Source organism: Syngnathoides biaculeatus, chromosome 23 (genome assembly GCF_019802595.1).
Source record: "Syngnathoides biaculeatus isolate LvHL_M chromosome 23, ASM1980259v1, whole genome shotgun sequence".
NCBI classification, from domain to species: Eukaryota; Metazoa; Chordata; class Actinopteri; order Syngnathiformes; family Syngnathidae; genus Syngnathoides; species Syngnathoides biaculeatus.
The window spans coordinates 20,046,850-20,071,280 of NC_084662.1; the positions used below are offsets into that span (position 1 = coordinate 20,046,850).

At 41.9% G+C, this 24,431-nt stretch overlaps 2 protein-coding genes across 11 annotated transcripts in view; one reads left to right on the plus strand and one right to left on the minus strand.

Moving 5' to 3' along the window:
- Positions 1–8,196, minus strand: part of vsnl1a (visinin-like 1a) — a 34,434-nt gene extending 26,238 nt beyond the window's left edge. Inside the window, exons 1-2 of one of the 4 annotated variants that reach the window (XM_061812705.1) lie at positions 8,088–8,196; positions 7,629–7,690 (exon numbers count right to left, since the gene is read on the minus strand). The gene's annotated coding sequence lies outside the window, so the exon portion shown is untranslated. Of the gene's footprint in view, positions 1–2,640; positions 2,741–7,628; positions 7,691–8,087 lie in introns of those variants that run through there. The other 3 variants (XM_061812708.1, XM_061812706.1, XM_061812707.1) reach the window with 3 other exon arrangements.
- The window catches only part of LOC133496756 (uncharacterized), a 38,817-nt gene extending 20,088 nt beyond the window's left edge, over positions 1–18,729 (plus strand). The window contains exons 1-6 of one of the 7 annotated variants that reach the window (XM_061812697.1): positions 7,916–8,194; positions 9,755–9,829; positions 10,597–13,101; positions 13,993–14,136; positions 14,822–14,902; positions 18,364–18,729. In XM_061812697.1, coding sequence (XP_061668681.1) covers positions 9,778–9,829; positions 10,597–13,101; positions 13,993–14,136; positions 14,822–14,902; positions 18,364–18,482 — 2,901 coding nt within the window. In that variant the 5' untranslated portion in view covers positions 7,916–8,194; positions 9,755–9,777 and the 3' untranslated portion in view covers positions 18,483–18,729. The other 6 variants (XM_061812700.1, XM_061812703.1, XM_061812698.1 and 3 more) reach the window with 6 other exon arrangements.
- The last annotated feature ends 5,702 nt before the right edge of the window (positions 18,730–24,431 follow it).

Genomic DNA, 24,431 nt, shown 5'->3' on the forward strand with positions numbered 1-24,431 from the left:
TATGTTAATCAAATAAAAGAAAATGTGCGTGTAAATTGTGTCACAAAAACCTATGCTGTAATCCTTGTGCTGATTATGATATATGTGATGAACATATGCCACATTTCCATGGTTGCGTTTGGAATAAAAATGACTCCAATATGCCCGATTAAATGCTTAGTAATTAAAACAGCACAAGCAAATGGAAAGATAATCATGGATAGGTTCACATTAAGCAAAATAAAATACCTTGACTCCACTGGCTCTTATTGAGAATTATGAACATGAACAGAGATGAGACAGCCGGTCCAGCAAATCTAATCACAATTGCAGCCATGAAGCCAAATTGATGCAATACTAACTTTGTGAGCTTTGACTACATAGCCTGGATAAATTACAGTGTGCATTGGAGCCACATGTCCATAAACTAGTCAAGAGAGTAGCGCCTCTGCTAGTTGTGCTAACAATTGTGCTAAAGTTGCTTTCAGACATTAAACAGTTTCATTTAAAAAAAAAAAAAAAAAAAAAAACATTTTAAAAGATCAATTAAGGGGAAAGTTGTGGGCACACTTATCGCAACAACCCTGCCCCATGGCCATGCATTGACAGCAGAAAAGTACCTTATTTTTGATGAAGTCTTATAACACAAAGGGTTTTATTTGTATAACTGCCGCAAATCCAGCGCTGTGCTTGCTGTAACTCTGAAAGGAAGCGAGCCAGTTTTGGTAATTTTGTGGACTGCTGTACCTCCAGTGCATTTAAAAATGGGACATCTGCACTGGTCTGGGCATGTTCACAGCCGATTTCAAGCCTGTCTAATTGAAGTGAATCCCTTCAATAGTGATGCAGTGAGGTTTGTGTATGCGGTCTTAAGCAGACTGGAGAATTAAATACCCTTATCAAATACAGAATGAGCTGGTGAAAAACTTTTGGTGACTCAAATATGTCCGTGGAACTCATGCATCAATCCCCACGTACAATCGTTCATGTGTCCCCTCCACTTACCCCCAACACCTGCACAGCGACCAGTACATAGGATCTACTTCTGTTCCTTTCGGCTTGTCCCATTAGGGGTCGCCACAGCGTGTCATCTTTTTCCATCTAAGTCTATCTCGTGGATCTTCCTCTCTAACACCCACGGTCCTCATGTCTTCCCTCACAACATCTATCAACCTTTTCTTTGGGCTTCCTCTCGCTCTTTTGCCTGGCAACTCCATCCTCAGCACCCTTCACCTATATACTCACTCTCTCGCCTCTGGCCATGTCCAAACTATCGAAGTCTGCTCTCAACATCTTCATTTCTGCCACCTCCAGTTCTGCTTTATGTTGTTTCTTCAGTGCCACCGTCTCTAATCTGTACATCATGGCCGGCCTCACCACTGTTTTGTAAACTTTGCCCTTCGTCCTAGCAGAGACTTTTCTGTCACATAATACACCAGACACCTTCCGCCAGCTGTTCCAACCTGCTTGGACCCGTTTCTTCACTTCTTTACCACACTCACTATTGCTTTGGATTGTTGACCCCAAGTATTTTAAGTCGTCCACCCTCACTTTCTCTTCCCCCTGTAGCCTCACACTTCCCCTTCCACCCTTCTCATTCAGACACATATATTTTGTTTTACTCTGGCTAAACTTCATTCCTCTCCTTTCCAGTGCATGCCTCCATCTTTCTAATTGTTCCTCCACCTGCTCCCTGCTTTTACTGCATATCACAATATCTGCAAACATCATGGTCCAAGGGGATTCCAGGCTAACCTCATCTGTCAGCCTATCCATTACCACAGCAAACAGGAAGGGGCTCAGAGCTGAAAACTGATGCAGTCCCACGTCCACCTTAAATTCTTTTGACACACCTAATGCACGCCTCACCACTGCTCTGCTGCCCACATACATGTCCTGTACTATTGTAACATATTTTTCCGCCACACCAAACATCCGCATGCAGTACCACAGTTCCACTCTTGGTACCTGGTACTGTTACTTCTCATAGGCTTTCTCTAGAACCCAAAACACAGACCGCTTCTGACCTTCTCTGTACTTTTCAATTGGCATCCTCAGGGCAAGTAACGCATCTGTGGTTCTTTTTCTAGGCATGAAACCATCTTGTTTTTAAAAAGGTTCACTACTGCCATTTCCATCCTTTTTGCAAAGTCCACCACCATCTGTCCCTCAAAGTTACTTTTCTGGATGCCGTACTTACCCATCACTTCTTCAGCGCCCCTGTTTCCTTCACCAACATCTCCATTACAATCTGCACCAATCATAACTCTCTCTCTGTCGGGGATGCTTTGAACTACTTCTTCTCGTCTTCTTTGTCTTCGACCCACAGTAGCTGAATTCCCACCGATGTCCTACAGGTTAACGGTGCCGGGGGCAGGCGTTGTTAACCTGGCGCACGACCGATCCGGTATGGGATTCGTTTGATGAACGCTCATATGTGTTTTGGACAGTTTTACGTCAGATGCCCTTCCAGACACACCCCTCTGCATTTATCTGAGCTTGGGAGCGGCCTACAGATTGCATTAGTTTGTGCTCCTCACAAGGCTGCAGATAGTCAAATAAAGACAACTAAATAAACAAAGTCAACACACAAGGTACACAATTCACATACTACCTACGCTCAGTTAAAGTATGAATATGAAGAAAAAAACAGAGTCAAACCACAATGTCCCTGCAGTGTTGAAGTTGAGGGTTGTGTCCACTTGTCCAGCGTCCTCTAAATCCTCACAGTCCTTGTTGTACTCTTCTTCTTTGTAGTCCAATGTAAGCCTTGCTAGCATTAGCTCATCACTAGCGTTAGCTCGTCGCTAGCGTTAGCTCGTCACTAGCGTTAGCTCGTGTCTACTTGTCCAGCATCCTCTAAATCGTATAAATCCTCACTGTCCTCGTTGTAGTAAGTAGAATGATTTTAAAAGTATAACAATAATGCATTCAATGAACTGATTTCAAGCAAGATTCAAGGGATTCAATGGATGCTGTTCTCACATTGATGAATGGAATACGTCTGAAATCCATCACACATTTCTGGGGAGGTTGTACATCTGTCTGCCTTTGTCCTGATCAATTCAATTCAATTAGATTACGTTGCGCCAAACATTAGACCTGGTCTGAGCCTGCGCCCGCAAGGATGCGTCACATAACTGACATGGGGTAAGACATCCCTTTCCCTGATTGTTGTTTTTTTTTTTTTATCCAGAAACGGTTGATCTTTTTTACTTATACTTATATATTTATCATGTAATACTGTCAAGTCATGACTATTTTAACAAATATGACCAAAACTGTTTTGTTTTTTCAAATTGTAAGTGATATTTAAATCCAGATTATTGATTGATGAATTAAAATACTAATCAAAGGCAGAGAGCAGCATAAAAACTGAACCAAACTCTCAAATTTAGGAATAGGTGAACTTCCTAAGGGGTGGCATGATTGGCGACTGTTTAGCATTTCTACCTCACAGTTCTGAGGACTCGGATGAAAATCGGCCTCGCCGATGTGGCGTTTGCATGTTCTCCTCGTGCCTGAGAGGTTTTTCTCTGGGTACACTGGTTTCTTCCTACATCCCAAAAACAAGCATGGCAGGTTAACTGAATAATCTAAATTCCCTGTAGGTGTGAATGTTAGTGCAAATGGTTGTTCATTTTTACGTTTCTTGCAATTGGCTGGCAACCAGTTTAGCATGTACCTCACCTCTCGCCCAAAGTCATCTGGGACAGGCTCCAGCACACCTGTTACCTTAACGAGGATTAGCAGTTTGAAAAATGGATAGATTAACTTTTTCAGTCTTACTGTTGGGCATTCATTAGTGCAGTGAAGTACACAACTTTGAGATGATATCATAGCAAACTTGAGAGGACAGTTTAGAAATATCCCATGTTATGCCGCAATAGGGAAAATGAGTTTTGCCTGTATGATGTCAGACTAGATGGGGCGAGCCTTGAGGCAGTATCTGCTTGAAGACAGACCTCCTTATTTTAAAAGGGATGTATTTGAGGTCTGGATAGACTCCCTGTCACAACATGTACGACAAACATAGGATACATGCGTAGGTTTCCATGTGGCTTGTTGGTATAGGGCAGGAGTGTCCAAACTTTTTCCTTTGAAGGGTGCATCCCAAGAAAAACCAAAGGACATAAGAACCACAATGAAATTGTTCAACTTTAATTTATTAAACACTACAATTAATATCTCAAGCAATTGTATATTGTTGTTATTTTCAAAACATTGTGACATGATACTGTTAAAAGTGATAAGGCAAATAATTGAGTATGTTTTTAAAGATTTTGGTGTATCCGTGTATCCCGTTAGACCAGGTCCAACCCTTCACCCAACAGCAGCTGAATCCCAGCTCCACATTCAGAAAAAGACCCATCTCGCAATCTTTAAGATGAACATTTTGAACGCAGTTCCTTGGCGATCATTTATATAATATGGTGACAAATTGGACAGAGAGCAGAAACTATTTTTACTTCTAGAAATGAACTACCTTTCATCAACACAGCTCTATGAAGGGCAATTGTGGGACTATTTTCGCTATACATTTTTTATTTGCATCTTTGCAGATCTAGTAAAGCTAGTAGAGTTTATTAGTAGTATTGGTAGTTCCCACAAGCAGACCCCCCCACACACACCACCCATAGGACGTGGGTGTTGGAACTTCTCATGCTGCCCACCTCCACACTTTTTCTTTTAAAAACTAGCACTGTAGCCCATGTCAAATGTCAATTTTTGTACACACCACAGGTCTCTGTAAAATTGATGGGCCTCGGTCCGTAGTTTGGACACTCCTCGTCTGTGGGACATGATTCTCGTCTAGGATGCTCTATTTTCTTGCTGTATTCATTAAATCTATTCAGGTTTGTGTGTATTGTTAAAACCTTGTGAAGATTGTTACTGGTTACAGAGAAGACCCGTTGTTCCTTGAGCACTGGTATGAGGTCTTTGAGCAAGGCATCAAAGGCTCAACTGCTCGCTGATATGAAGCTGTTGATTTTGGCATGTCCTAAGTCATCGAGTTTTGCCTTGCGAAGGTTGAATTGAGGCAACTGGACTCTTCTATTTTGTGTTTTTGTTACTTTCTCCTTTTAAGTTGTGATATTTAATGTGGAGTCTCCTTATTCAAGTCTTTGGTGAGTGTGTCCACTCGGGATGTACGAGGTACTTCAGAAAGGTTCCAGGAGTGTTCATCAGCTTGCTATTCACACACACACACACACACACACACACACTCACACACACACACACACACACACACGCAAACAAACACACACTTTCCTCTTCATTCACAACACAGGAATCAGAGCTGAATCTCGTTTGTTGTGTACTGTTTCACCAGAAATGTAAGTTCCTTGTTGGTTTCAACACACTATTTAAGAAAAAAGCAGTGATTTTAAACGCCTCTTAATGTGACATATTTTCCTCTCCATTACAACTGACAAATATGGAGCTATTCAAACATTGTTTTGAATGTGGGATTAGGATTGTGGTTGCAAATTCAGACATGTGCTGGTAAATTTTCACAAGCTTTTCATTCAGTTTAGCTGAGCAATTTTGAAAACATCCAGTTCTTTTCTGTCAGTACAATTAATGACACCTAAAAATGTTTCATGTTCTTTACTGACTGACAGTCACACACTGCAGTCACTTAGTGCCCATTTTAACTCATCAAGGTATATCAATAACAGTTTCTATGAATAGCTCTGTAAGGTTGAGTCCTCTGTAACCATTTAGTTTATTTATACCAACACAAGAATGAAAAAGACATGCAGGGAATCAAAGAACATTTTTTTTACAATGAAATTTTGCAAATATCTTGTTTGTTCCTATTCATTCTAAATTTAATGTAACATTTTATATATATATATATATATATATACACATTTTCTTAGCCACTTATCCTCACGAGAGTTGCGGGAGTGCTGGAGCTGATCCCAGCTGTCAACGGACAGGAGGCAGGTTACACCCTGAACTAGTTGCCAGTCATTCGCAGGGCACATGGAGAGAGAGACCACCATGTCGCTATATATCGATATCTATATCTGTATCTAGATAGATAGATAGATAGATAGATAGATAGATAGATAGATAGAGATAGATAGATAGATAGATAGATAGATAGATAGATAGATAGATAGATAGATAGATAGATAGATAGATAGATAGATAGATAGATAGATAGATAGATAGATAGATAGATAGATAGATAGATAGATAGATAGACAGATCAAATTAGAGAAGAATAAAAATCCAAACCAACCCACATGTTGATCAGATAATTGATTGGAACTTGACTTAAGTCTATTTTATCTCATTATTTGACAGAGTGCTGAAATCAGCCAACAAATATTTTATGTGCTCTTTGTGGACATTTTATATATATCTGCGATTGGCTGGCAACCAGTTAAGGGTGTACCCTGCCTCCTGCCTATTGACAGCTGGGATAGACTCCAGCACTCCCGCGACCCTCATTAGGATAAGCAGCTAAGAAAATGTATGTATATATGTATGTATATATACATATATATGTATTAGGACTATATATATATATATATATATATATATATATATATATATATATATATATATATATATACACACACACACACATACATACACACGCATGAACACTTTCCAAGAGTGTTTTGCAATGCTAGAAAACGGGTAAACCTGCCTTGCCCTTACAAATGCAGCAAATCACTTGTATGCCAACATTTCTCCTCCAACTGTGTGCGCAAAAACAATGAACACACCCAGTATCTCGCTTGGTAATTTTTTGCACCGTCTTACCAGAAAAAAATATTATGCATAAATAATATTTCCATGTTCATTTTAGTTTTGAAAAATAAATTTCAGAGTGCAGTTCACTTTGCAATACAAAGTAGACATCACAATGTACCTCGGACTAAAGCGTATTTTGTATTCACCCTTAAGGCGAGACAAAATCATAAAACGATGATCCACATACATAAAGAATATACGCAGATATGAAGACATATTGATAAGATTGATCTAACCTCCTTTGTGAAAAAAGTGCAGCAGCAATACAGTAGGCTCGCTATTACATAACACAGTCTCGGTTACCATCATTTGCTAACAGGGGATGACCTTGAGAATGAGCCCTGACTGAGACAGGAAAATAAGCTTGGACAATCCAGTTTGAGGGTGTCCAGAAGAAACATATTTACGCATGCATATGTGTGTGACTGTATTTTGTGTGTGTGCTGTATGCAGGATCAGTAAGGGGGCCATCACTGTGAAACCAGACCAGGAGGTGTGGTCAAACCGGGATTGATTGGCAAAAAGTAGCAGATGGGGTGATGTATATAGAACACACACTCCCCCAACCACCCGCCCGCACACCGGCTTTCACGCACAAACTCTCTTCACTTTTGTTGTTGAATCAGAAACAGTGCGTGATGGGCTTGTAGCAGGAGCCCAAATGTGAAATTTTGTGAGCACAACTCATACAACGACTACATGGTCTGGGTCGTGTGTGTTTGTGGTATTGATGTCAGTGTCTGTCAAAAATACACCGTTATATTCCAATGGAAGCAAAGGGGATGACGCACTAGATTGGACCATGCAGGTAAAAATTAGAGAACATGTGAGGAAATACACAAGCAAATAAATAATGCAATAACATTTCCTACCTGAAGAGTCGAAGAGAGAAGTCCGAGCCAACGTCTGGAGATGTCTAAAACTGCGAGAGCGACTAATAAAAAACGATAAGAAGCGTCCTTATTCGAGCCACCAGCTTGTCTTGTTTTTGTTTTTTAATCGTTCTTTTTTTTTGGGGGGGGGGGTTATCGTGTGTATTATAATCTACTCGAGTCTGCTCGATAGTAGTACAGGTGCGCTGGATGCTGCTGCTGAACGCACACTGATGCACTGAGCGACAGAGGGAGAGAGATGCGCTTATCTCCGCTATGTATGTGTGTGCGCCTGTATGTGTGTGCGTGTCGTCATTGTTTTCCAAAATGACATAAAACCGCCGTTGGACGCACGAACCAAATGTAATAGCAGTCATATAGTTGGCAAAGTAGACTAATCGTCAAATATGACAGTGCCATAACATGAAATGGGTCGTGAACCAACATCGGGTGGCTCACCGTCAATTTGCCGCCACGCAGGGTTTCTCGAGCCAGGAAGCTATTTTAAGCTAAACGCTAACTAGTTGTCTCGTAGTGGGCTCCTGGTTTAACGGTGGGTTAAGTGGGTGAGTTACGAATTGTTTCTTTTTAATAGCCATTGTAGCTAATTGAAGAAGGGTGGATAAAGAAGTCTGGTATTCAGAAACTACTTTCAATGAAAGATTTTTTTTCATAAAAATATTGTGTAGCACAAGTTAGCATTGCTGTTTTTTTTTTTATTTTTTATAAACACACCCAGAGTAGGACTGCTTCACCTATTAGCTCATTTTTTAAATTTTTTTTCCAGAACTGTAGATAGCTTCATCTCCCACTTGTGATAAACTTAAGAGTTACAGATTGTTACAAAAAAAAGTGATCAGTACACTGGTGTTTTTTTTTTAACCTGGAAATGATACAAATAAGCTACATGTAAAGACCCAAAGAGAAAAAAAAACATTTTAACTGTCATAAAAAAACTTTTTAAAAAGTGTATATATGGTTGTGTGCTGTACTAGTCCAACTGACATGACTTCAAATATATGTCTAATATGATGGATAGATAGATAGATAGATAGATAGATAGATGGATAGATAGATAGATAGATAGATAGATAGATAGATAGATAGATAGATAGATAGATAGATAGATAGATAGATAGATAGATAGATAGATAGATAGATAGATAGATAGATGTCCCTCATTTATATACTTTATCCATCCATCCATTTTCGAGCCGCTTATCCTTATGAGGTTCGCGGAAGTGCTGCAGCCTATCCCAGCTGTCATATCGTTAATTATTTCATGAATTCTGTGAGCACATAAACCCTTGATGAACTAAAGGCTTACAAGTCTCTACAAGCCTACAATGACTTTGTAAGTGGGTGGATTCAAGATGTACGGCAACAGGTGATCGGTACTCAGTGTGTAATGGCGGCTCCAGTAAGACATACTCAAGAGTTCTACCGCTCCACTACTACGTCCCTGGAGCATATCCCAAAATGATGGCTGCATTCTCTTCGGTTATTGTACTTGGAGAAGTGTGTTCACACATGGCTACCCCTTTTTGAAGTTGAGGCTTCAGTAAAATTACGGGATAGCAAGACAGTTATTTAAGAGAGGTTTGACTGGTTACGGTCCTCTGCAGTTACAAATGTAAGTCGATATTTTTATCTTTAAGTCTTTATAATAAAGAATTCTCTGTCATACCTTTGTGTAGAACACATAATTTATTCATTCCGTGTTTCCTCAAGGATTTCATTGAAAACGTTACGTGTTACGAAATTATCCGAGCAAACTTTATAGTGTCTCTTTCTTGGATTAGGAAGAAATCCTGCTCGGTGGTAGACGCTTAGTTTAACTTCCCTGGTTGACAATGACCTATGGAATATCAAAATACTACCTCTTTGTTTCAACGCGGTTAGTACAGCCTCAAACTAGGCATGTGTGGCCCATTATTATCAGACGAAAGGGGCTTGCTTGCTTTGTTGACATAGATGCTAACTTGCTTCAGACTGGAACTGTGATGATGTCTTCGGACAACTATCCATACCAGGGCACATATAAATAAACAACCATTCGCCCACACATTCACACTTACGGGTAATTTAGAGTCATCAATTAATGCAGATTTTTTTTTGGGATGCAGGAGGACACAGGGATGCCAAGAACATGCAAACTCCACGCAGACAGGGCTGGAATTTGAACCCCGGTTCTCAGAACTGTGAGGCAGAGGCTCTAACCAATTTCACCAATGTGTCATCATAATATAATAATATATCAATCCATCCATTTTCTTAGCCACTTATCCTCACAAGGGTCGCGGGAGTGCTGAAGCCTATCCCAGCTGTCACCGGGCAGGAGGGGGGGGCACACCCTGAATTGGTTGACAGCCAATTGCAAGGGACATCAAGACGAACAGCCACACTCACAATCACACCTAGGGGCAATTTTTTGAGTGTCCATTTAATGTTGCATGTTTTTGGAATGTTTTCTCCGGGCACTCCGGTTTCCTGCCACATCCAAAAAACATGCAAGTGAGATAGGCTCTAGCACTCCCGCAACCCTTGTGAGGATAAGCGGCAAAGAACATGGATGATTGGATCGATAAATGGATAAATTGCCCCTGGGTGTGATTGCTAATGTGGCTGTTTGTCTCTATGTGCCCTGCAATTGGCTGGCAACCAGTTCAGGGTGTACCCTGCCTCCTGCCCAATGACAGCTGGGATAGGCTGCAGCACTTCCACGGCCCTCAAAAGGATAAGCGGCTCGAAAATGGATGGATGTATAATATAATACAATTTAAAAATTTTTGTTTGCTAACAGTAACAATGCATTATTTTAAACAATTTGTTTGGATGGAAGACAACTTTTTCAATTGTATGAATTGGTAAACTTGTTTTATTAATGGAATTTCTCCATCAGTGAATAACAAAAGTTTGTCTTTACTTTGTCTTGGTAATATGCAACGTGTAATTTTCTTTTTTTCAGTTTTCTTCAAAGAGAAAACGGAAACCATAGTGCAAGGGAGTATGAGTCTTAAAACACAGCTTGAAAGGCCTGTTCTTTCCCCCAAAAAAACAAAGATAGACAATGCAGTGACTAACAACAATACAAGCCCATATGACCTCCTAGAGGCTTTTACATCACAAACCATTGATTCCCCATCTTTGTCCTCACCCACGGATGCAGACCTAATATACTCAGAACAAAATGGACACATTCCACCCACAACACCTTGTGAGCAAATTCAAAACTCTGAACTAACTGTCAGACCTCAGGCTGAAGTCACAATTTCAAAGATACCCGAAGTCTCTGTTACCACTGAAGAGAGTCACTTCCTTCATATAAGACAATATGATCAGCTATACAACCTTTGCCCAAGCCCATTATCAGCGTCTCTCACTTTGAAAGACAGTACTGCTGACATGTCTGGTCATCCCAAGGGTCAACTACTGGAAAAAACACTTGAAGACAAAGCTCCTGCTGATTGCTGCGTGTTTTTAAAAAATGGAATGTCGAATGATCCGGCAGTCAGATATCAGTTCGATTTATCTTGTGACTCCGACCGACATGATGCTGTTTCGAGTACATGGACCCAATCTGCTGTATTTGATGAGAGTAATCAGAGGGTTGAGGATTTTCTTGATACTATCTCCCAAAAGAGAGTGAAAGAGCATGAGGGAGTGACATCTTTTTTCAGTTTTACTGAGGAGTTTCAATTATTAGTCTCTCCACCTGACGAGGACATCCCCATAATGTTGTTAGAAGACAAAAGAATATTGGAGATGTGTGATAGTTCTGTTGCGTGTGACTTGGAAACAAATGACCATGGCAACGAAGGAAGGAGCAACATCTCCTCTCCCGTTCAATGTGCTGAGGTGTCACTTAAAGCTTACCACGCTACACCAGGCAAGTTCTTTTTGACTGATACAGGAAGCTTTGATAACTTAGGACATGCAAAAAGAGAGCATTTTGAGAAGGCAGTCAAAAAAGAGAAGGAAAGAGTTGATCACTCGCCAGAGAATGACATGTCTGTGAGAATCAGCAAAGAGTCTGCTGAAATAGATAATGATGCAGACCCTTACAGAGTAATTGAGCTTGGAATCTGGAGCAAAACTGTCAGGGAGACTGAAGGGAATTACTGTAACTCTGAGAGTACTGCAGGTGAAGAATTACTTCCATCAGTAAAGGTCTGTGAGTTGGAAATACCTCTTTCTACCACATCTGATGTCAGACCACTATTGCTGACTTTGGATCAGACAGTTCTGTCTCTTAACCAGAACAGACCACTGCAACATGGAGATGAAAAAGAGAACTTTAATGAGTTATATTCTGTTCCATCCATTCTGACGCATAACACATGTGGCTATGAAGGCCGTTGTCTTCCGACATCAAATGCTAACATTAGTTCACAAAAGACTACAAATCCTCTTCCAACAGTGGATGAAAGAGAACAGATCTGTGGTAGTTTGGAACAGAGCAGCTGTTTGGCTGTCACCTGCGACCAACTAAAGGCCCAGCATGTTAAACATTTACCACCTAGAACTTGTATAATGGATGAGCCCAAGGAAACCAAACAATTGACAGGCCAAATAAAATCGGAGATGTTGCTGCAACAAAATGGACCGAACAATGAGGACATGACTGAAGAACAACTAGTGGAGTGCATGACCGAGGACACCAAACTGACACCAGGAGATGAATCGAAACATGGAATCACAGACTGCAGTTTCCCTAAATACCAGAAAACAGTGGAGATACTGGAGTACAAATATGAGCTTTTGTCAGTGTGCTTTCGTTCAGTCAGGGATGCAGTCGTACCAGGCCCTCAAGAATTAAGCCCCACACATCATTCACGAAACATGGACTGCAACATGGCTCAAAATTGGATTGACAGATTCTCCTCAGTGCCATCTGCCTCCGCTATGTACACCCGTGTGCCAGGGAGCTTTGACAACTTCCACAAGATCCAACTGTCACCAGATTATGACGAGGCTGGCCAAGGCAACTGCTGTCTTCTCACCAGCTTGGATGTGGAGCTAATGAAATCCACACAAATGGACCACTCCATGCTCAAAGCAGAGGATGAGCAGGATGATATGCCAAAAGAGATGGAGGAAGACCAAGTCTCCGAGGAGGGGGTTAAAGTTGAGTGTCACACTGAGGATTTAGCCAGTGGAGGCATTAACACTGATACTCAGAGTATTAAACATGTATCAGGGGAAGACATTGTTGCTTTACAGTTTTCCAATGATGCCACTGGGAACAACAGCACACCCCCCGACTCTATGCGGTGCCTCGAGTTTGAGATGAAAAAAGAGTTCGACTTGGTCTTAAAGGAACTAAATGTGTATTTTGATATCTGTAAAAGGGAATTTACATGTAACAATGGGACACCACCTGAGCAGCACAGTGAAGTGCCGTGGAATGAAGTCTGTAAGACCAGTTACCTCAGCAGCCCAGAACTGGCTCTCCACAGAGAGCCAACTCTAGGTAACTACCTTTAATGTCAAATGCGCTTTTAATTCACAGTGGCACAAGTCTATTAGGAACAGTGCCTTTGAGACAGTTACTTAAAGACCGTTGTTGAAATAATTATTTCTTTTAGTATTCTAATTAACTGGCTTTATATTTTTCATTTAAATTGTTTTTGTGTGTTAGTCTATTGCCACTGGTGCAGAGAACATCCTGCTCCTTCACAAGTTGCACAAGTAATCAACCAGACTTCACATAAAAAAATCCAAAGTTGGAAGGATGTCTCAACTAACAACATAGTTTTAGGTCTATGGAAAAATCTGAATTCAACATTCTATACACTTAATCACACAGTAACGTTAGACCCTATACACACACATTGGTTCATTCCTGTGACAATCTGACAGCCACTTGACTTTAAAAGGTCCCGTATTTTGGCTAGTTAGACCACCATTGAGTTACTCGCTAACATAGACTCAGTATAAAAGTATCCCTTGATTCTGATCAATTTAAAAATATAACTTGTTTTTGCCATACAAGTGTCCAGTTACTTCTGTTTGACCCAGTGTTGTGTCCATTTTGTCCATATTTGACTGCCCCATTTCCTCCAATTGGTTTTCTCCGTGTAGAAAACCCACTTGTTATGTTGACAGCGCTTACTCTGAAAGGGAAGGTAGAGATCTTTCCTCGTGACGTTGAATTTGGAACGACCTTATTATAGGTCTCTGCAGAAACACCTCTTGTACTCAGGAATTTCACGTTCACTGAGGGAGCATAGAGATAATATCCCATCCCAAATGCTATACAAACTTGGCTTGGTAAAATACAGGACTGATAAAATGTCATTATTACAAAAGATATTGTGAAACAATTTTGTGAAATTATGATTTCCTGGATACTGTCATGTAGATCTTGATGAAGACTGTAGCACTGAAATATGTGGAACAGATCCAGAGACTTGTCAAATAACCTGCCGTGGAGGAGAACAGGAAGTGCCCATTGGCTGCCACATGTCCTCAAAAGCATCACATCTTGTTGCAGAGAAACGCAAAGGTTAATTTTCATTTTTCTTTGGTTTTGTATTGTGGAGAATCACAAAGGATAATTTTCATTAACTCATTTAAGCTCTGGTGGCACAGTGGTGCAGCTGGAAAGCGTTAGCCTCACAGTTCTTAGGACCTGGTTTCAATCCCAGCCCTCTCTGTATTGAGTTTGCATGTTCTCCCTGTGCCTTTGTGGGTTTTCGTCGGGCACTCTGGTTTCCTCCCACATCCCAAAAACATGCAACATTAATTGGAAACTAAATTGCCCCTAGGTGTGATAGTGAGTGTGATTGTTTGTCTCTGTGTGCCCTGCGATTGGCTGGGAACGAGTTCAGGGTGTATGCCGCTTCCTGCGTGAAGATTGCTGGGATAGACTCGGGCACTCTTGCGGCACTTACGAGGATAAGATGCTCAGTTGGATGGATGGCATTTAAGCTCCAGCTACAGAAAATCTAAACTGACTTAACGAGAACTCATTTGCTTCAAAAGTCTACTTCTTTAAAAAGTCTGATAGGTGAAAAGAGGAATCTAACCTCATGTGAGCATTCAGATGTTCATTTCCCTTCTTTGGTTACCTGCAGGGAAATGATAACACCGGTATGAATGGAGGCACATTGTGTGAGGAGGAACAGATAACAAAATAGGATTAGCCACTCATCCCCGGCTGTGTCTCACTTTCATTATGTCCCTTCCAGAGCTCCAGCAGACAGATCTGAAAAGGACAGCGTGGTCACCGTCCTTCAGGTGTCTACCTCTCATGCAGCCACAAAGCAACAGTGAGTCTGTGATCACAATCTTAAATCAAAGCTGGTGATATCTGTTAATGGGAATGAATGGATGAATGAATGATGGATTTCCCCTTCTGAGAGTTTGTTCCATTCAGCAAATCTTTTAAATGTTTTCCAAAACAATTTGCAAGGTTTTAAAACTTGAGATAATGGAATTGCCACCAATGTATTCATTTCCTAAACTGCATATCCTATTAAGGTCACAAGGATGCTGGATTATACATTTCCTTTCTTAGGATGAGGGGTATACTCTGCATTGTCTGCTCTGTCAATCACAGAAATTATTTAAAAAAAAAAATTCAGACATACAGATAAGGTCTGAGCCTTGTCTTGGTTTCAGACTGGCTGGACTGTGGACTTTCTGTGAAGACTAGTTAAGACAAGCACTAATCTTCTATTTTTAAACTTAATTAATGTGTTAATAAGTTGAAGCACTTGATGAAAAAAAAATACCTTTAATCACTGTCTTACTAACCCCTTATCACCCCACCAACAACGAACTCAATAATTAAATTTGGCTTCCTCAATGACAAAGACTTCATTTGTAAAACAACTGTCATGGTCCTGCCGGTCCAGCCCTGAATGTGCGGGTGCTCACGCGTTCACGCTGATTGGGAGGTGCACACCTGCGCCTCATGCTGGCTGATTGTCCCTGGTGTATATAGGACCATGGGGACGACTGGTCCGGTGCCATATCGTTGCAACTCATGCCGCGTTCCTGCACTCCCGTATCTCTGAACGTCAACCCGTGTGTACCGACCTCCGCCTGTTCTCTGACCGACTCCGTAAGCCTGGCGTCCTTGATACATCTGCCTGCTCTGATCGATCTCCCGTGTACCGACCCCTGCCTGCCCGCTGACCTGCTCTCTACGCCCGATGTCCTGACTACCGCTGCTGCACCTGTCTGCCTGCCCGATCCCCGACCTTGGAATAATAAACGTTTTCCCCGATTTACATCTGTCTTCCGACTCCTGCATTTGGGTCCTACCTCGGTCTCGATAGGTCGTGACAGAACGATCTGGCCAAAACAGGACCCAGCAGGAAAGAGCCGGAACCGACGCAAGGTAGACCGACTGCCGGAGGACCAAGCCTGTCCGATCCAGGTAGGCTCCATGACGTTCTCCGCTGCCGTGTCACACTCCGCCGGCAAGCTATGAATATGTCCTGACCACGACCCGTCCAGCACCTCACATTCTTTTGGACTCTGATTTTTTGGACTACGAGGAGGACTGTGATTTATATGACCGGCTGCCTGACTTCGACTCGGATTATTTAGACTATGAACCTCTTCGCCCAGGAGGTGGCGATGGCGCCGCAGATGCCTCACGTTCCTGCCCAGGAGGTGGCGAGGGCTCCCCAGCCGCCTCACGTTCCCGTCCAGGAAGTGGCGACGGCTCAACAGCCGCCTCTCGTCCGTGTCCAGGAGTTCCGGCGGCGACCGGTCCACGGCTGTTCAACGCTCCTGCTTCATCGGCGACCGGCTCGAGGCCGTCCCCCGTTCCTGCTTTGTCGGCGACTGGTCCACGGTCGCCCCCCGTTCCTGCTTCGACGGCGAATGGCCCGAGGCCACCTCACGGTCTTGAGAGCCGTGCCTTAGAGGGGGGGTTCTGTCATGGTCCTGCCGGTCCAGCCCTGGCTGTGCGGGTACCCGCGCGTTAGCGCTGATTAGGAGGCGCACACCTGCGCCTCATGCTGGCTGATTGGCCCCGGTGTATATAAGACCATTGGGACGACTGGTCCGGCACCAGATCGTTGCAACTCACGCCCCGTTTCTGCACACCCGAATCTCTGAACGTCAACCCGTGCGAACCGACCTCCGCCTGTTCTCTAACCGACTCCGTAAGCCTGACGTCCTTGATACTTCTGCCTGCTCTGATCGATCTCCCGTGTACCGACCCCTGCCTGCTCGCTGACCTGCTCTCTACGCCCGACGTCCTAACTACCGCTGTTGCACGTGACTGCCTGCCCGATCCCCGATCTTGGAATAATAAACGTTTTCCCGATTTACATCTGCGTCTTCCAACTCCTGCATTTGGATCCTACCTCCGTCTCGATGGGTCATGACAACAACATGCAAAAGAAACTGCATTGTGAAAATTCAATTCACTCGAACAATTGAAACAAAGTCAAACATAAGTGTCTTGAAAGGAAATAAACACAGGTAAGCTTACATTAACTGTAAGAAACACCACCGAATATAATTTGGAGTTTCTCAGATGGGTATTTTTAAAATTAGTTTTGAGAACCTGCCGTGCACATTTAGGCCACAAAATGCTGCAGCCTCTTATGTATCTACGATGCAACAAAGCTCTTTTTTTAAATCTTAATTTCTCAATGCATCCAAGAATGTATCTTTTTCCTAGAATCTATTTGAAAAAAATGGTTATGATGTAAGATTTAGTGTGTCGCCCACCTCTCACCCAGAGTCGGTCTGCAACCCGAGTGAAGAAAATTGGTATGGGAAATGGATGGATGGAATAATGGAAATAGAAGTAGATATGCTATTATCTAGCTATATCCAGTTATAAAATGCTATTATCTATTTATATCCAATTGTAAAAATAACAACTGGTATCATTATGCCATGCGGCACAATGGCGCACCTGTAAAGCGTTGGCCTCACAGTTCTGAGAAGCAGGGTTCAATCCCAGCCCAGCCTGTGTGGAGTTTGCATGTTCTCCTCGTGTATGCGTGGGTTTTCTCCAGGCACTGTGTTTTTTTTCCCAGATCCCCAAAACATGCATCGATTGGAGACTCTTAATTGTCCCTAGGTGTGATTGTGAGTGCGATTGTTTGTCTCTGTGTGCCCTGTGATTGGCTGGCAACCAGTTCAGGGTGTACCTTGCCTCCTGCCCATTGACACCTGGGATCGGTTCCAGCATTCCTGCAACCCTTGTGAGGTCAAGCGGCTAAGAAAATGGATGGATGGAATATGATGACATAATTGAACACACACATGAAACATACTGTAAATGCGAATGTGTGTTGCATCCTGACACTTAACATCACAAAGAGTCACATAGGTGTAAAAAGAGCTGAATCAAAATAACAAGCACTACCTTTGATCCCAAATGTGCATATTCTGTCACACTGTACAACACTTTTCTCGGACAACTTTGGAGTTTTACTTCTTCAAATGAGAGCCTGTATACATCACGTTACTTTGGTATATATTTGTGTTCTTTCTTCTAATATTCTTCTCTTTACACCTGTGGACGAGGGAGATAGTTCTGTTTGAATCCCCCCCAAAAAAATACATGGGAAAAGCCGAACAGACCCACATGGAATCACACATCAAACTATTAAGAACACAATGCTGACAGCAAAGGCAGAGGCTGAATGAAAACAAAATTATCAATGTTGTCAAGGATATTTACACTACATCCAAGAAAACAAATGCAGATCTTGAAGAGCTGATGTATGCTGTTACGTTGTGCTTTTGTGTGCAGCATCTTTGTGGGAACCCAAGAGACTGCCGCCTCTGAGGACATGCACACGGCCAATCCGACTCGGACTGTCCAAGAAAGCCAAGCCCAAATCCTTGCACAATTTCCACCCATACAAATGAACCCAGAAAAAAAATGATGAGAGAAGAATTCTCAAATATTCACAGGAACTACTCTGACTCAGTCCATTCATCATTTTGCGGTTCTGTAATGTTGCAGTAAGTTTGCTGTTTTTCCATGTTTGCATTAATACTCATAGAAAGTTCTAAAACACAATACTAGCTATTACTGCCTGTCTTTATATTGTTTCAGATATTTATATTTATATTTATACACTTCCTTTTGAAATGTTTATGTAGCTTGAAAATATCTCCCCCTTGCTTCTTGACATATTCACATTATATGATACATTAAATAAATTAAGATTTTTAAAAAATGCCATGTAATTTGTGGTTTATGAAATCCAAAACATCTATCTGCTTTGCCAATGTGTATTTTTCAGTAGGTGTTTTCATGCAGTATGCAACTTGTTTTAGTTGTGCGCGGGCGTACTTAGTCAAGCTAAGTGAGATATCTTCTGTCTTTGTTTTTTTGTTTTTGCTTTTCATGATGACTTCAACAATATAGCCTTGGGGATTTCTGTTGGAGGTTAGCTGGAGTTGAGTTTCTGTCTTATGGAATTAGATATTAGCATAAACTGCCCATATAGTGCATATCACAGGAAACCAACCACAATATGGAGAAAAGCCCAATATTATGTTTCATTGTCATTCATTTTTGAAAGGAAATTATACTTCAAGTACTTATACTTCAAGTTTTGAACAGCAACATGCCATTGTTGTTTGTGTACCTGTCAAGGAAATCTAAAACTCACATGTCTCAAAGAACTTTTCAAATTAGTTCAAGTCGATTATTCGTGCCACCTCCTGAGGCAGCTGATGGGCAACGGCTGCCCAACCGGAATGCAGCTTTGGTGGTTGCTGAATTAAGGACCTGGACGTGGGAGACGTTCAGTGATGTCATGGAGAAAGACTTCCGGACAGCTTTCAGAAAATTTTGGCCCACCATCCGGCATCTCTGGAGGGAGAAGCAGTGCACCATCAACACTGTGTATAGTGGAGATGGGATCCTACTGACCTCGATACGGGACAGAACCGCCTTATATAGGCTGATCGGTCCCTCTACGACCAGTTTCAGAGTTTGGTCTGCATTACCGGCAGTAAATGAAACTTGTTTCTGGTGAGGGTCGGACTCCAGCAAGGCTGTCCATTTATGGAGAGAATTTTCAGGTGCAGCCGAGCTGTAGACACAGTCCCACTTGGTGGCCTCAGTATTGCAGCTCTGCTTTTTGCAGATGATCTGCTACAGAGGATGACTGTGAAGTGGCACCTCCAAATCTGAGATCACGGTCCTTCGTCGGAAAATCCAGGTGTGCCTGCTCCAGGTTAGGGATGTGATCCTGCCCCAAGTGGAGGAGTTTATGTATCTTTGGGTTGTTCACGAGTGAGAGGAGAATGGAACAGGAGATCAGCAGGTGGATCTTTGTATCGGTCCGTTGCTGGAGCTAAGCCAAAACGCAAATCTCAATTTACCGATTGATGTACGTGCCAATCCTCGCCTGTGGTCATGAACTGTGGGTCATGATTGAAAGAACAAGATCCCGGAGACAAGCTACTGAAATTAGTTTCCTCACAGGGTGTCCAGTGTCTCCCTTACAGATAGAGTGGGAAGCTATGCAGGGAATCTCAGAGAAGAATCTCTCCTTCTCTGCATTGAGATGTGCCAGATGAGTGGGCTGGGGCATCTGATACGGATGCCTCCTAGACCCCTCCCTGGTGATGTGTTCTGGGCACATCCCATCGGCAGGAGACCCCGGGGACGACCAGGGACACGCTGGAGAGACTACGTTTCTTGGCTGGCCTGGGATTGCCTTGGGATCCCCCCAGAAGAGCTGAATGAAGTAGCTGGGAAGAAGGAAGTCTGGGCGTTTCTTCTAAAGCTACTGCCACTGTGACCTGATCTGGGATAAGTGATGGAAATTGTATGGATTATTTGTGGCCTTTTGGGTCATTAGCTTTTTTTTAAAGATGTTATTGGATCAGAGTGTTAATGACAAGATTTTTTTTCTGCTGGATTCTATTGTCCACATATTGGCACATTTTATCTAGTGTAAGAAAAATAATAGTAGGTTTTGGACTGTTTTTTGTTTAATTAATGAACGTGCCTGAGATGGCAGGCAGCAAGGCAAGTACAAATGGGGAAAAATGAACAACGGTTCCTTCAATCTGCCTCTTTCATCAGTTACAGTGTGAATCAAAATAATCTTTATTAGCTAAGTATGTCAATAACACCTAAGGAATTTATCTCCAGTTGTTGGAGCCACCCTAGTCCAATATATGTGGTGAGTACGTCAACAGATAGACAGACAGCGAATACGTTTGAGACATCAGAACATTGTGGAAGTAGTCACGGAGCAATCAGGGTTGCTAGTAATCTGGCAATGGAGGAACACTTTTTTTTTAAATTCACAACTGTGCAAAGGAGGCATAGTCCTCGAGAATTTACAGGAAAGCATTTAGAAGGCCTAAAAGTGCATAGTCCAGAACAATGACCGTTGTGTCAAGACTTCAAAGAGTATATGCAGTTTAAAGTGTGTAGTTATGCAATTGTCGATTGTGAAGATACTACTCGGTTGATTTTGCAAATGCTTCTCAGGTTTGAGAGATTAGTACTGGTCATCAACATATGTGCAGATGGTGCGCCGTGATGAGACGATTACAGTCAGTGGTGGTCAGTCAGTGATCTATGTTACGTAATTATAATTGGCCTGGTAGAATACGACAACAAAGTCAAAACAAATTGGGGACAAAAACTCAGACAAAAAAATTGGCAGCTTATTGCAGTTGATTTGTGAGTTAGCTGTTCAAGAAGTTAGTTGCAATGGACTTTTCCGATGGCGACTTTAAAATCCGCCCCCTTAGCCATGTCCCACAAGCTTTCAAAATGGCGATTGAACATAACATGTTTGAAGTTGATTCTCTATCGCTTATTCCAGATAATATTGGGGTATGTTTTTTGCCAAATATGTCAGACTTGTCCAAGAGAGTTCTACAGAGAGGTCTCAATTAGTTCACGCAAGGTTATGTACACGGAATTACGATTTTGGAAGGAGCAGGACGCAATGTCAGAGTAACAGCAAAATGTTGGCGATCGATGGAAAAAAGTTTGACGCCTCACAAACTTCATACTGATTTCCAACAGGATAAAATAATGTAATCGTACTGCGCATGTAAAAAAGGCTGAGTACTTTTTACTTGGAAAGATCACAAGTAATATCATTGTAGTCTTTATAAGTGAGTAGGTGTATTCATTTGATTTGGCCCGTAACCGAACCCAGTGCTCTGTCTTGAAAGTCCGATGTGATCCAAATGGGCAAATAGACATTTCTCTTGCATGACATCGCGCATTTAGAATCACTAACCCGACTCTTCAGCATAAAATATGACACACTTCATTCAGCAGGTCAGTGATACACTAACAAAGTGAAAGTTGTTCTTCTGCAATGTATAAAACACTGTTAATAATGAAATCAAACCCAAAGAAGATACATCTCCCTCACTTACCTTTGAACATACATACTTTGGAAAATGAATCAACTGGACCCCTTGTAACCTAGCAGGATATCTTTCATCAGAATTGCACGTTCCCAAAGCGCATCTGAGGACCATTTTCTTCGTAACATTAACTTTTCCAAGCGCGCACTACTGACAACCAGCATTGCTTGTAGGACAATATGGCGAGAGTGGCGTGTCAAGCCAGGGGTTAAGACAATGCGGCTATCTGGTTGGCTATTATTGTACGAGTGATTGACAGGTCGGAAAGGCCCGTTCAATCCATGGATCCGTGAGAAGGATTGACCCTTTTGACCAATCAGTTAGCGTCATTTTCTGAACTCCTCCCATGCTATCCACATCCGGGATCTTGTACCCACAAACTAAGAGAGAGTGTGCTTACTTTAAGACTCTGAATTGCGAGTGTATAGTCCTGCATATATCCGATTCAGAAATATGGTGCTTCGATGTGGCTGGGGAACGTGTAATGGAGACGACTGCTATCCAGAGAGATTATTGGGCGCATATCAGATCCGATTTCCCACCCCAAAGCATAATTTAAATAAATCCAAACGGTGGATTAAGGCTTGTGGCCGACCTCACGACCACCTGAACGTATCGAAGGTAAATCAGCACAAAGACGTCTGTTCCAAGGTAAGTTACTCAATTAGTCGGTGTAACAACTATAAAGTACAATGATGATGAACATCTCCTGGAATATGACAAGGGACTTGCACTACAAATTAACAAAGACCATCCCATTATTTTCACCATTATTCGTTATTTATTTCATTATTTTAACCTGTAGTTCATATCCGTCTGACAAAGAATCGGGTTTCTTTTCCCCCTTTCTGTTGGTCGAGCTACAACTACTTCACTCATCCACACTGGTTTAATTTTGGACCCTCTGGGTTTATTCCACTGCTGTAGCAGAGACGTGCAGCTTTGCTCACACGGCATGTGAGAAAAGTTATGGAGTTTGAGCCCTTGCAGAGTTTTAATCAAACCAATGATATGGGAGCACGCAAACACACACCAACCAGCCAACACATGACAGAAAATTATCTGGTATTCCCGTTGGGGAAACCTTGACATTATGAATATATCCCTGTTGAAAGTAATTCAGGCCTTTCTGTACACACTGTTGATATTTCTGATACATGGGCACAAAGGAAACAGAAATACTATTCTAGCTCTAAATATAATGGAGCGCGCATTGCGTCCACCATTTTGATCAGTAGCTTGGGGTGCCTAACAACAGTATCTAAGTAGGCGTGGCATAGGCGCCCTGCACGGATCCATCCATTGCAGTTTAGCGTGTACCCTGCCTCTCGCCCAGAGTCAAATGGATAGGCTCCAGCATGCCCGCGACCCTAGTGAAGATAAGCGATATGAAAAACGTATGAATTAATTTTAAAAAAAGCATAATGATATCTAACTGACATGATAAATATGCAGTCGATTTAGTCAGTTTATATCTCACTCATTTACTAACTTAAGTTTTAGCCCATTGACGTTTATTGCATTTCAGGTGAAAATTAACAAGCAAAAATGTCTGTGAAGTAAGATGTGTTTATTCCTTTGTAGAGAAAGCATGGCAGGTATGTGTTTTTCTACTTGGTGTTTCTTTTATGCTTTCATTGCTGGGAGTTTTCTGCACAACCAGTGTGTACATAGTATCAAAGTTGAAGTATCAAGCTGTCATACTGGCTCATCTCTGCAAAGCAAAGAAAGCAGAGGTGAAGGATGCATTACAGCACTGTATGTGCACCCAACCAGTCTTGTATTTGTCGCCGTGTAGATCAATAGCAATCACAGCACCACAGACGCAGTTATATGACCCACTTGGAGACTAAAAATACAACAGAGACTATCCATCGCTGTTGCACAGTGGAGCATTAACCAGTAAATTAACATGGAAAAGCATATCGAAGTACAATTATGCACAATACATTTATTGGAAGCTTCCATCATGAGAGAGTAGTTCATTTTTATCACGGTTGTGGATAGAATTCACAAAACAGAAAATCACAGCAGAGAAAAGAAACCCAAGTAATTATAAGTGAGTTTATAATTTGACGTTTTTGACCAAAATGGCCTCAGAAATGGGCCACTTGTTAACACTAGAAGTACATTACAATGGACCCTGTAAAGTAAAACCAAAGGATTTCTGGGTGGTGGCAATTGGAATAATCTGTTTCAGGGTCAAATGGTCTCCATCTTTAACATGTTGATTAATTTTAAAAATAATAATGACAATAATAACATTCTTAACTATTAAATGTGAAAAAAACAATATCAATAATAAACAATGCTTCAATGTACAGAACTGATCGAGTACAGTCTTCTTTTCCTTTCGGCTTGTCCCATTAGGGGTCGCCACAGTGTGTCATCTTTTTCCATCTAAACCTATCTCGTGCATCCTCTCTAACACCCACTGTCCTCATGTCCTCCCTCACA